The 13,366-nt window shown below is 42.4% G+C and overlaps 1 protein-coding gene across 5 annotated transcripts in view; it reads left to right on the top strand.

The window, feature by feature from the left end:
- The first annotated feature begins 225 nt into the window (after nt 1-225).
- The window catches only part of NDUFS1 (NADH:ubiquinone oxidoreductase core subunit S1), an 85,659-nt gene continuing 72,518 nt past the window's right edge, over nt 226-13,366 (top strand). Inside the window, exons 1-4 of one of the 5 annotated variants that reach the window (XM_029606327.1) lie at nt 226-446; nt 3,124-3,209; nt 4,615-4,706; nt 5,801-5,908. In XM_029606327.1, the coding sequence (XP_029462187.1) occupies nt 3,128-3,209; nt 4,615-4,706; nt 5,801-5,908 (282 nt within the window). In that variant the 5' untranslated portion in view covers nt 226-446; nt 3,124-3,127. Of the gene's footprint in view, nt 517-620; nt 640-731; nt 751-3,123; nt 3,210-4,614; nt 4,707-5,800; nt 5,909-13,366 lie in introns of those variants that run through there. The other 4 variants (XM_029606328.1, XM_029606329.1, XM_029606330.1 and 1 more) reach the window with 4 other exon arrangements.

Here is a 13,366-nt window from a genome sequence, read left to right as displayed (position 1 = left end):
AAGCTTCAGAGGGAATTCTCTGCCAGGCAAGGATGTGGCTCAGGATGGCTCCTCTCTTTTTTTTTTGGTGCTTGTTGGTGCTTCTCCCTCCAAGATGGTAGGAGAGTTGTCGTTTCGCAGCTCTCTGGTGTTATGTCCTCTCAGTGCCTGTAGTGGTGCTGTGGGAGGCTGCGAGCGTCTCTCTGCAGCCCTGCCTTCTTTGCCGGGGAATATATTCAGGGATTCCCTTTACCATCACCGATCCCCCACTCCCCCCCCCCTTCTTTATTATTATTATTATTATAATAATACCCGGGACTCGGGCGCATGCAGAGATCCCGGAGCTGAGGGAGGGAGCGCAGCCGCCCGTTCGCCGGGGAGGAAACTGCGATCCGGCAGCCGCCCGAAGCTGAGGGGGAGGGCGGAGCGAGAGGGAAAAAAACACACACACATCTACAGCTAAAGAGGTAAGCGGAACACAGGCCTGCAGCCTCGGCCTGGAGTGCTGCGCTCTGCCCCGCCAGCTGCGCAGGGTGGGTGAGTCTAGGCAACTACACGAGGTCGGGAATCGAAGGGGCCCGCTAGGAAATGGGAGGAGGGGTATTACGGATTGGCGATATGTAGAAGATGTATTGGCATAGGGGGAGTACTACAAGGAAGGTGGGTTGGCGCTTGGATTTTCTAGTTTCTCGGCGGAGGCGAGCTCCGGGGTCACCTTCAGAGTCTGGCTGAAGGCTCCAGCTTGCAGCAGAAGACCATGCGGTTGCCGATGTAAATATTTAGACTGGCGGGCAGGGATTTGACCTGGGCACAACATTCTCCCACTCCCCGAAGCCGCTGCCCCCGAACCCCGGCAGGAGCCTTTCTCTCCTGCCGACGCTCGGTCGCTCACGGTTGCTTTTTTTTGTCGCGGTATTCCGTCCAGGGATCCCGGTGAAGTCTCTTGTCTTCCTCTTTTATTTTTTGTTCACTGGTATATGGTGAAGTTTTTTGGAATCCATCCCCACTCCTAGCGCCTTTCTCTTTTCAGTGGAGGTCACCCCGGATAGTGGCGTTGCTGCAAAGACGCAGGTCCTCTCCCTTCTGATCTTGTCCTGGTATTTCGAAAGGAAGGAGCTGTAATGTTTGTTCATGTTCCTTTGGGTTGATTTTTTTGCAGACTCTACACAACTTCCTTCCTTGGAAAAATAAAAGCTGCGATGAAACCAGGGGTGCGCCTGTACACCACCTGTGAATTATTGTTACAGTCCCAGGGTGGAATGTGGTTAAAGATCTGTTTGCCTTTGTATACGGGATAGTGTTAAAAAAAAAAACCAAGAATAAAAACAAGGCAGTGTTTGTAAATAGGTTTAGGTGAGCTTGAAGTCAGCTATTTAGGGAACTGGTTTCTATTGCTTTTCTAAAATAATTCTCATATTCCCATTTTCACCATGGATAGAATTGTTAAAGGATAGCATTAATAAATAGTGGAAACTGAGAGATGCAGACTCTACCACAGTACAGTGCTAGTTCCAATTGGGCATGCATAGGAAATTGTAAGAGTTATCTCACACTGAATGGTGATGGTAATATGATTATTATCTGTGCCTGAATCCTGCTTTTAAATGTGCAACAATATTAGAACATCCCTTTTCTAGGCTAGTTTGCTGCATTGCCATCAGGAGTCCTTGGTCAGGTGCAGATGACATACTCATGGTGCCATTGCACCATTGTGGCCAGTTTTGATGGGAGAAGGAGAAAAACTCCTGAACCTAAAATAAAATCTCTGTATGCAAGTCTGTACCAGATTTGAGAAATTGCTTCACTTCAGCATCTCACTATTTTCACATTTGTAGTTTCAAACTGTATGATGGAGTTGTTCCGGAGGATGGCTACTAAAATGCTCGGTGGTCTTTGTTATACCGCATATGGTGACAGACTTAAAGATTTAAATATGTATACCATATAGGAAAGGCGAGAGAGGGAATATATGATAGAGACATTTAAATAAATCCAAGGTTTCCATGCATTGGAGGTGAGCCTCTTTCAATGGCAAGGAGAGGCTCTGGAATGAGGGGTCATGGGATGAGAGTGAAAGGAGGTAGACTCAAGAATAATCTAAAGAAGTATTTCTTTACAGAGAGGGTGGTGAATGCATGGAACAGCCTCTCAGTGGGCGTGGTGAAGACAAGGACAGTATCTGAATTCAAGAAAGCATGGGATAAACACAGGGAATCTCAGGAGTGATAAATATTGTACATCTGAGCAGTTGATGTGGATAGACAGGCTAGATAGGCTGCTTAATTTTTTTTTTCTGCCATTTTTCTACTTCTCTTCAGCTTTGTGGAGAAGACTCTGTTAATGTGTACATTTTTGTCTCCTTTTGGACAATGTGTGCTCATGACTGTAATCCACTTTGAAGTGCCGAAAAGTGGAAAAAAGTTTTGTCTGTACTCAGCTTTCATGTTTCCAGATCATGGCCATTTTCTGATGTTGTTGCTCCAGACTGCTCTCTGCTTTCCTCTCATCTGTTTTGCCCTCTCTCATGCCCTCCAGTACTAGATTAGCTGATTTGCCACCAGAACCTCTGGATATATTACCAGCAAATTCAGTTTGAAGCCCAGTATGGGAAACCGGGAAATTGTACAGCTCTAGTACCCATCAGTAAGACGTTTGAGTAAATGGAAAGTGATGATACAGTTTAACATTGACCTTTTTTGTTTTACAACTTCTGATATTAATTTATAATATGCTTCATGCCAGAACTGGATCCCTGCTCCCATTCCTGTTTGTGGGATCATGGACAAAGACTTAGTCATTTGATTAGTTTATTTCTTAACATACCACATTCCAACCAGATATCATAGTGATGTACAATAAAAACATTATAAATACAATAAATAAAATCAATGCATTATAAATGCAATAAAATAGTAACCCTACAAGCTATAATTATATTTCAAGAACAGTAAAATAAATTAGACATAATATAAATGTATCATACTAGGGCAAAAAGTTTGAGATCCTTTCACTCCCACATTGTCTAAGACCTTGGGGGTTCTCTTTTTTTGAGACAATGTTACTATGAGAACTGGAGCCTATGATGCTTACATTTCCAGATGTGCTGGAGCTGCTTACTGAGTGGTCTCTCCTGTTTTCTTTCAGCACCATGCTGCGGCTTCCTGCAATCCGCAGAGCTTTAGCAGGGGTCACTCATTCCACCAGTGAATGCATTTCTACAAAGAACAATGGTGAGAACCTGCAAAATGTAAAAGGAATAATATATATGTATAGTATGATTGTATATACATAGCATTATAAAGCTTGGCAGGATGTCATATGTGAGTACTCAATAAATAGAACCTTTATATGTAAGAAAAAATAATGATATAAACCCAAAAAAATGATTTCTTACGTTTTGTGTTGAACATAAAATAAATGTTGTATTTAATTAATAGCAACCATCATATAGCCCTGAGTCCCGGATAACAAACCAAGTGACCCTAAGAGCAAAATGCTTCAATGTGCTAAAGTATAATCATCAGTTGCTATTGTAGACTCAAAACATGAATCTCATTGAATAAGCAGATTTGGTGCTTTTGGATGGTGCTTGTCTGCATTGAAAATAATGAACAGACAGGCCCTCAGATTAAATGTTCTTTTGTCAAAGATACATAATCTGCTGGTAAGTAGCTGAGAGGCAAGAGGTCTCTGCCAAAAAATGTTTTTGTGCCAAAGCTATGTTAGTCTGCTATTAAGACGCTGTTTAAAATACTGTGTTAGCTTGCTGTTGAAACGCCTGACTCTGCAGGGTTTCGGAGGAATCTTCTTCTTCAGATGTCCAGCTGGCTTTTAAAGACTATTGCATGCTCCTAGCACAAGTGTCTATTTGCGGCTCAGCTCCTCAGTCTCGAGAATGGTCAGTGCTGTTAGACGTTTTACCGTCTTTTCTTGACAGAAGATCAGACACTGTCAAACCTATTTTATTTTATGTTCAACACAAAAAGTAAGAAATCATTTTTTTGGGTTTTTTTGTGAGTATGGACATCCTTCAGTGGTGAAAGGCTGAAAGATTTGTGCAAATTATATTTCTGTCTCCATACATCTGTTCCAATGTTGTCAAATTTTGTGTAATATTGTCCATTCTATCATAAATGTTCATATATTTATAGAGTGCATAATAATACCTGCCAGGTCATCCCTTTTGTGTGATACTGAAGGCTGTTGTGCTTAGAAGACAGGCTAGCAACCAAACCAAATAATACAATTAATACTGATTCCCATGGAATCCAAGATGGCAGAGGGCTGAGGTAGTAATGCTCTCTTGCTGCTCTTCCTTTTTGTATATTTGCCTTTTGTTTAGTCTCAGGTCATATTACCAGCAGGCTCTGCTGATCCGTTGCACAGCTTCTCTCTAAGACTTTGTTTTCACAAATGTCTAACTTAGTCTTAGATTGCTTTTGGACTGTTCTCAACAATTCTCTGCATCCAAAAGAGATCATTTCCTTGATTTCTCTTTGCATGGTGCTCCTGCTAACTCAACCTTAACTGACAGCATTTCCATTCTAGGAATTTTTTCAAGTAAACAACTGCAGAATGAGCTGGAATGCCAGACATTTGGGGAATTTTAAATTGACTTCCTTTTGCATTTTGCAGTACGGACAACAGCCACAGCAGCCAGCAACCTGATTGAAGTGTTTGTTGATGGCCAACCAGTTATGGTGCCACCAGGAACTACAGTGCTTCAGGTAAGGGAAACACTGACCTGCAAGGACCTGCCATCAGCCTAACGAGGGTTTGTACACTTAATGCGAGTATTTGTCTTATCTGACATCAAGAATGCCAAGTGCTTGCATAATATGTTGCACGTCTGTGGCAGAGATTCTTTCATGCCCTCCTGTCATCTGCATGGTGCCCCATAGTTCAATACCAACAGTAGCTTTTCAGTTGGTATTTGATTTAGTTTTTATTAAAGTAGCAATGGAAATATGGTGACAGCACAACTTGGTAGCACTATTCACACATTTTGGCTGAATAATGTTTCCTGTTAATGCTGACTTGCTTTGGCTAAAATCAATTTGAGCTTCTGGCATAGGAGGTTCAGTTAGAAATACTGTAAAAGCAATATGTCACACAGTGGGCAGACTGCGATCTTTTACAACTAGTAAAGTTGACATGATCTGCAGGGATTTTGTGAAATCTCTGTTTTTAAAGAGTTATTTTTTTTCTATTTCTTATTTAATTGCTCAAAAATATACATTTTGTTTGGTGAGAAAACAAATTAAGCACAGATACAAATACTTGAAAATAAAGCACAGCAAATTGACTTTGTGGAAGATTTAATAGCGCTTTTCATATCCAGCATCAATCTTGTGCCTCAGGCTTGTAGCAGACCTGCTCCTCCCAACATGGTTAAACTGGGACTGACTCACACAGGGCATATGGCTTACAGCTGGCTGTACTAGAGTATAATTTAACTATACAGGTAACAGTGGTATCCCTCGTATTTGTAGAAATGTAAACCTACAAAACTGAATATTCCTTGGGTGCAGTCTCAACTCCACTTGTCCTATACAGTTTTTAAACAAAGTAGAATCTATGCTTTTGTGTTCTTAACTAATGCTTGTGCAGTGGTGCAATGGCTCCTGCAGTTTGGATAGGCAAAGTAAGGGTTTTATGTGCCAATCCATGCAAAAAGTCAAAGGAAACTAAATTTCTGGCAGTGAAAAAGAAAAAAACAAGATCCAGCCAGCACGGAGCATATAATATATTCCAACTTGATTGAAAAAAAAAAAGTGGAGGGAATCTGTAATATTTCATTCTCTTGTTTTTTTCTCTTCAGGCCTGTGAGAAGATGGGGATGCAGATTCCCCGCTTTTGCTACCATGAACGGCTTTCTGTGGCTGGAAACTGTCGGATGTGCCTGGTAGAGATTGAGAAAACCCCCAAGGTATCCATCACACTTTTAACTTTTTAAAGGGCTTCACTTTGTAAATAGGAGCAAAAAGGTGTTTCAAATACTTCAAATTTTGCTATTGATTTAAAATAAAAGGGTTTTACATTGTTAATTTAGTGGCAAAGAGCATCAAGTAAGTAAAGCTTTCTACTGGAAAGCAGTACCACTAGCATACATACAGAATGAAGGTAATAGTTAAACATTAAGATTTACCATAATGTTTTTTGTTTTTATTTCTGAGGTGATGGGTTTGAAGTTTTCATAGATCACCATACTTAGTCATGCCCTCATCATGAATTGAAAATCCATAGAAGAGTAGACCTGCCAGAGGGTCTAGGGAAGTTGAACGTAAACATTGAAAGAATTATGAAGGGTTTTGGTGATATACTTTAATACAAATAATTGAAAAATCATACTTGTGTGGTGCAGAAATCCAAGGACAATCTATCATTTTGGAGGGGAACAAGTAGCCACAAAACAGGAAAGTGACCGGGAGAAGAACTGTGAAGAATTTTGCTGATACACTTTTGAAAGTTAAATACTATTGTGGTAGATTTCCTCAAAGGTGAATTTTCAGAATTAAAAATAGTACCTTAAAAATAGTACCTTAAAAATAGTGCCTTAAAAATAGTACTTGAGCGCATACCTCTTCTCTATCGGGATATCCAAGCTTCCCTGTTTTGTTAGTACCCTTCAAGTGTACACTTTCCGAAATCTGTGCTTCTGAGCGATTGTCTGCTTTCCCCCATCATCTAGTTTAAAGGCTGTTTTTTCCTTATTGTCCCCAGACCAATCCAGGTGAATAGATTTTTCTCCCTTACCAGCAGATGGAGACAGAGAAGAAAATCTTTACTATATTTTTATTACATAACACAGAGTGTTACCTGCAGTCTTCCTGTATTCTTGGTCTCCAGCAGTTCCCTGTACGAACCCGGATCAGTCCAGACCATGGGTTATGCCGCTCTTCCAGCGGGTGGAGACAGAGATAAACTTAAAAGGCACCCTACATAACCTGGTGTGCCACCTGCATCCCTTCAGTATTTCTCTGTCTCCAGCAGATGGAGGTGGTGCAAACCCTGCAGACTTGCCCAGTTGCTGGGGTTAGGCTATCCCTTAAAATCTAACAAAAAAGTGAGCTAGCTTAATTTGAATCAAGCAACTTAGAAAAAAAAAAAAAGAAGGAACAAGAAGAGACTCTACTACAGAAGGCAGTGTTCTCCCTATCCTCCCAGAGGGGTGCTAGATCCTGCGGGGTCATCCTCTCTGGTAGCAGGTTATAGGAACTGGGGTTGGTAACCCCATGGAGCTCCTGCAAGGTAAGCAGCCAGGGGATGAGATTATCGATGGTCTGGTCCCTCTCTTCACCCATTGTGATTCTGAGCATTGTGTAAAAAAAAAACTACAAATTTTTCTTTTTTGGTCAGCTGCAATCCAGGACCACCTGAATTGCCGCGTTTTTGGCCAATTTCGCCACGTTTTTTGAGCAGTTTTTTTTTTCCCCCACCATGCTGTGGCCATCCTGGTGTATAACATGTGGGGAATCGGCCGCATGGCTTTCTAGGACTGGGATTTGCTCGAGGTGCCTTCCAGGAGGGGGAGGGCAGCTCTTTTTCAGAGTCTGCAGCAACAGACAAGCCTTGTGGGGCTCAAAAATGTCAGGCTCCGCGGGAGCTCAGGGCTGATCCTTTCTCCCTCAGTGCAGGGACTCTTAATGAACACCTAAGAAAATGGAATAAGGGGGGAGCTCCGCCGCGGAGCAAGTTGGCTGCATGACCTCAAGCTCCCGTCCAGCCCGAGCCTAGCTCCCGCCGAAACCACGATTGAAAATTGAAATACAGAGATCCGGCCTCCCGATATACATAGCGAACCGACCGAGATGGCTCAGAAAAAAAAAGGACCCGAATTTAAGCAATTTGCTTTCTCAAATTCCGCCGGGACAGAAGACGGGCCCGCCGGCATGCTTGAAGCCTTGGACTCCAGCGTACAGGTACCCGAGGGAGAGGGCGAACCGAGGGGAACAACAGCGCCGGCACCCGACCTCCCCACAAGAGACTAATTTCGCCGATGGTTTGGGGATCTCAGGAAAGAGATGAAAGACAATAAAAGGGAACTTTTGTCCACTATGGAGCAATTAAAGGAAGAAATGGCTGATAATGGGAGATGGGTGGATGACTGTGATATGCGCAATCAGTAAAGATGGAGAGCTTACAGAAGGCAGTAAAAAATGTCACACATGACTCAGAAGACTTGCATGCCAAACTGGAAGATTTAGAAAACAGAAGCAGGTGCAATAATCTGAGGTTTAGAGGAATTCCAGACATGGAGGCTTATGCGGACTGCGGGGCAACCATACAGAGATTATGTGCCTTTCTACTACAACAAAAGGACAATAACCCAGAATCAGAACCTGCTTTAAATATAGAGCTAGAACGCGCCCACAGAACTCTGGGCCTCCGGCCCCCTAGGGATATCATAGTAAGTTTTACCAAATATCCTATAAAAGAAAAAATCTATCAAATTGCAAGAAAGCAACCCACATGGAAATGGGAGACCCATAATATACAGATTTATACGGATCTCTCCCCATTGACCTTAAAGAAGAGGATGGAATTCAAGGAGATCACAGCGGTGCTCAGAAGAGAGAACTTTCGATATCGTTGGTTGTTCCCTTTTGGAATTGCAATTACCATTGATGGCAACACCACTAAAGTCCAAAATGTAGAAGACGCAGCGGCCATCTTAAAAACAGCAGGACACCACGTGAAAACGACTTTAGGCAGTCCAACACCATCTGCAACTGTGGACACCCCTAGATGGCAGAGGGTCCGCAACGGTGGCAAAAGACTTCGAAGGAATTCTGGGGACAGTGCATCCGACCAGGATAAAGGGAAAGGATGATAAAAGCTGGGTGGCAATGAAGGAAGTCACCTACACCTAAGCTGGACAAGATTCCCGCATTGATGGTTCCACTTTCTGCTATGTTTCATGTTACTAGTTTGATCGAGGTTTGATCTCTGTTTAAATGTTTAAATATTATATGTGGTGGGCGGCGGGCTGGGCTCGGGATGGGGGTTGGCTCCGTGATCGGTTTCGACCCCCACAGCTGACACAGAAATGCCAAGAGCACAACTCTGTGAGGCACCTACGAAATATGGGGGAGGGAAGAGAAGGGATTCCACAGAAAGATTCACATAATGTACGTATGCAGGATATTGTCAAGAGTAAGTTTGTTATACAGCTTAATGAACGGAAGGCACACTGGAACAGGCATTCTTTACATAGTGGCTGGGGCACAATGGGGAGTGGGCACCAAAAAGGGGAGGAACAGCTCCCACGTTTGGGGAGATGATCGGGGTCTGATTGGACCAATAAAATGTCTATTAAATTATGATCTTTAAATGTGAAAGGCCTAAACAGTCCTCAAAAACAGCAGTTTTTTAGAACTGAGGTTCAACAATCAAAGGCAGACATCATACTTATTCAGGAAACGCATTTGAAAAAAAGATATGAACGATTGCTTCAATGGCTGCTCTACCCACGACAATTTCATGGAACGGCTTCCAAGATGGGGAAGTATACAGGAGTCAGCATACTTTTACATAAAGATTTTCAGGGTACGGTTCTCAAAAACGTAGCAGACCCTATGGGACGTTATCTATTACTACAAATAGATTTAGATAAAGAAATCTATACACTAATGAATATCTATGCTCCGAATAGTGCCCAACAGGAGTTTTTGGATAGAGTGGACCATGTATTGAACACGGTAGAGGAGGGCCACCTGATTATGGCGGAAGATTTTAATCTCACCATCCAACCACGCTTGGATAACTCGTCGGGTGGAGGGAATAGGGGCTTCTGAGGGTTGCAAACGTCTTAAGAAATTTATTAGGGAAAGAGATGCCTTGGATATTTGGTGCCATAGAAATGCTACCATGCAGGATTACACCTTCTTTTCACACCCCCATCACTCTTATTCCCGTATTGATTATTTTTTCGTGGATAAACTGCTCAGTTTGCAACTGAGAGAACCGGGGATTGGCCCCATTATGTGGTCAGATGGGTATCAGTACAGACCCGCAGATCACAGACGGGGTTAAAGTACTGGAAATTAAACGACTCTCTATTGGAAGATGACTCATTTTGCCAGAAAATGCGTTCGGAGATAGATCAGTATCAACAATTTAACAGAACAAATCCGCACTCCAAACCACTACTTTGGGAATGTTTAAAAGTCGTTCTTCAGAGTAAACTCATCTCTCAAGCTTCCTACCAAAAGAAGACAACACAGGCGAAAGTTAGTGTGTTACTTTCAGATATTTCTCCCAGAGTCTATACTCAGCTCCAGAGCGCTCGAGGTGCATTAAAGGCACTGCACGCGAGTGATATAGCCTATAAATTACAATTGATGTGACAAGACTATTTTGAATGGGGCAATAAAGCAGGCAGACTGCTATCAAGAAAACTGAAGAAACAGCACAAAATCAAAAAACTAAGATCAAAGTGGCAGATGGTTCTGTGCTGGACTCTGCAGAGAAGATACAGCAAAGATTTCAACAATTCTATGGCTTGTTATACATCCCACTGGCAAGCATTGAGGCTGATTTCGATACAATCACTTTACTCACACTAACAGAAAATGAAAACCAATATTTTGAAGGCTTTATAACCCCAATTGAGCTCCACCAAGCCATCAAAGCTCTCAAAGTCAACAAAGCACCGGGATTCGATGGGTATACGGGTATGTTCTATAAAAAATTTATGGACCATCTATCACCTTACTTGCTGGAGGCCTTTAATGCTCTCCGAGAAGGGGATAATGTTGCAGGCATCACCATACTGGCGAAACCGGGGAGAGATCCCTTGGAGTGTGGGTCCTGCCGACCCATCTTCCTAATAAATATAGACCTAAAGCTCCTAGCCAAAATTCTAGCTACGCGCCTTAATAGAGTGATGGCTAAACTGACACACCCTGATCAGGCTGGCTTTATTCCAGGATGCAAAGCAGCGGATAATGTTAGGAAAATTATAGACCTCTTATGGAAGACAAAGCAAAACCAAATCCCGGCCATATTGTTAGCTGTCGAAGCTGAAAAAGCATTTGACATGGTCCACTGGCAATTTTTGTTCAAAATACTGGAAAAGATGAACTTTGGCCCTAGATTTTTAAAGTGGATATCCAAACTTTATGAAAATCCGAGGGCTAGGGTTAAGGTAAATGGGGTCTACTCGGATCCATTTCCAATTTCCAGAGGAACAAGTCAGGGATGCCCCTTGTCTCCCTTGCTATTTGCGTTTGTTTCTGGAGCCACTCACCACGAAGATTCGTGAGGAACGGTCCATTACGGGTATTCAGGTGGGGACAGAGGATTATAAACTTTCACTTTTTGCAGACGACGTGCTGTTTACACTAACTAACCCTCAACAGTCTTTACCCAGTCTAGTAGAAAAATTGTTGGAATTCAGCTCGGTGTCAGGTTTTCGTTTAAACCTAGACAAGTCAGAGGTATTAAATATATCCCTTCCCGCAGTACAAGCTGCACCACTGCAACAACAATTTCCCCTGAAATGGGCGGGGACAAAAATAAAATATTTGGGAATCATGATAGGCACAAAATTGGAAGACTTATTTAAACTCAGTTTTATCCCTCTTGCAGCCAAAATCTTCCGGGACTTAGAGAACTGGGCATCCTTGCCCATTTCGTGGACCGGGCGAATCGCGATATTAAAGATGACAGTACTTCCTAAATTTAATTACCTGTTCCAATCCTTACCAGTACATATCCATATTACCAATACATATTACATTGTTTAATGTAATGCATTCTTATGCGATGGTTATCGTTATAATGTAAACCGAAGTGATTTGAAACTTGTTACATGAATATCGGTATAGAAAAGTGCTAAATAAATAAATAACCCCACCGCTATATTGAAAACATGGCAAAAGCGCCTGTTCGCATTTATGTGGAAGCGGAGACCCCCTAGGATAGCGCAAGTTAATCTTTATAGACACAAGCTCTGAGGAGGATCGGGGGTGCCTAAACTCCAATAGGACTATGCAGCAGCTCACTGCTGTCCTTTCTTGGCATAGGAAAGGAGAAACACCACGATGGGTGGACATCGAGCAAGGATCTTTCCTTCTTAAAGCCCTCACCTGGCAACCCAAAGAGACAAGGAAGGTAGAGGGAGAAATCCCTCTACCACTCACAATTACACTACAGACCTGGGACCAGTGGAAATTTCTCCTTGTGGGCACGAGGAAATATTTCTCTAACACATATCTGTTTCATAACACCAAATACTCCCTGGGATGGCATTCCTCGTTATTCTGGGAATGGAAGAACAAGGGAATAATGAGTCTGGGCCAACTCGGGGATAAAGATGGCATAATGACATTCACTTGACTTCAGGACCTTTATCAGCTATCTCCCTCTGTCGCTTTCTCTTACTTGCAAATCAGTCAATTTGGACGGCGGGAAGATTTACAGGGAGAACTAGCTAAAGGAAAGTCTAAATTTGAGGGCTGGTGTGACTGCGCAGATTGCATGAAAGGTGGTTTGTCTAAAATCTATAATATGTTGCAGGGTTCTTTAGTGGGTAGGCCTCGTTATACCCACAAATGGGAGGGAGACCTAGGTATCTCCTTTTCTAATGAGGAATGGGATCAAATATTTCTCCACACTTAAGTGGTGCTCTGTTTCTTCTTCTCTTACTGAAAATGGTTATAAAATCTTATTTCGTTGGCACCTCATACCAAGTCGGCTGTATAAAGCTAAACTTTGCAGAGATGCTTTGTGTTGGAAAGGTTGCGGTCAAATCGGGTCTTACCTACATATGTGGTGGGAATGCCCCAACTTGGGGAGATTGTGGTCAGATGTGAAAGACATCATACAATGCACTTTATAAAGACAGGTGGAGCTGACTCCCGCCCAGGGTCTTTTGAATGTTCCTGTTGATGGTTCCCATTCTGAAAGTGTACTGATCAACCAGTTTTGCTTGGGGACATGATGCCTTCTGGTGGCCACCTGGAAACAGCCTTTGGTGCCCACGAGAGTCTCACTGCTACACAAACTGGATATAATGAAGACGATGTACAAGATAACTGCCTAAAAGCACCATCACTTTCCCAAATTTCATCGAATATGGACACCATATCTATTATGGAGAGAAGGGACACTTGCTGCAGTCCCAAAGACTTTTGCTACCAATGCATCCTCAGAACTACCATAACCACATGAACAGCATGACACGCTTGATCATTGATTTTATAAATTTTACTTTACTCATATCCATTTTCATTTTTCATTCTGTCATTTTCATATTGCTGTCGTGAAATGCATACAATTTGTTACATGCAATACATAATGTATACTATACAGCTGTACATTATTCAGACTGTGTACATTATCACGTACAATTGATCATAGCAATGGAATATTATACCTGCAG

The sequence above is a fragment of the Rhinatrema bivittatum genome, chromosome 6 (assembly GCF_901001135.1).
Source record: "Rhinatrema bivittatum chromosome 6, aRhiBiv1.1, whole genome shotgun sequence".
Classification (NCBI taxonomy): Eukaryota; Metazoa; Chordata; class Amphibia; order Gymnophiona; family Rhinatrematidae; genus Rhinatrema; species Rhinatrema bivittatum.
Note: the sequence above shows the minus strand (reverse complement) of the source record. Positions and strands in the feature narration are given on the sequence as shown.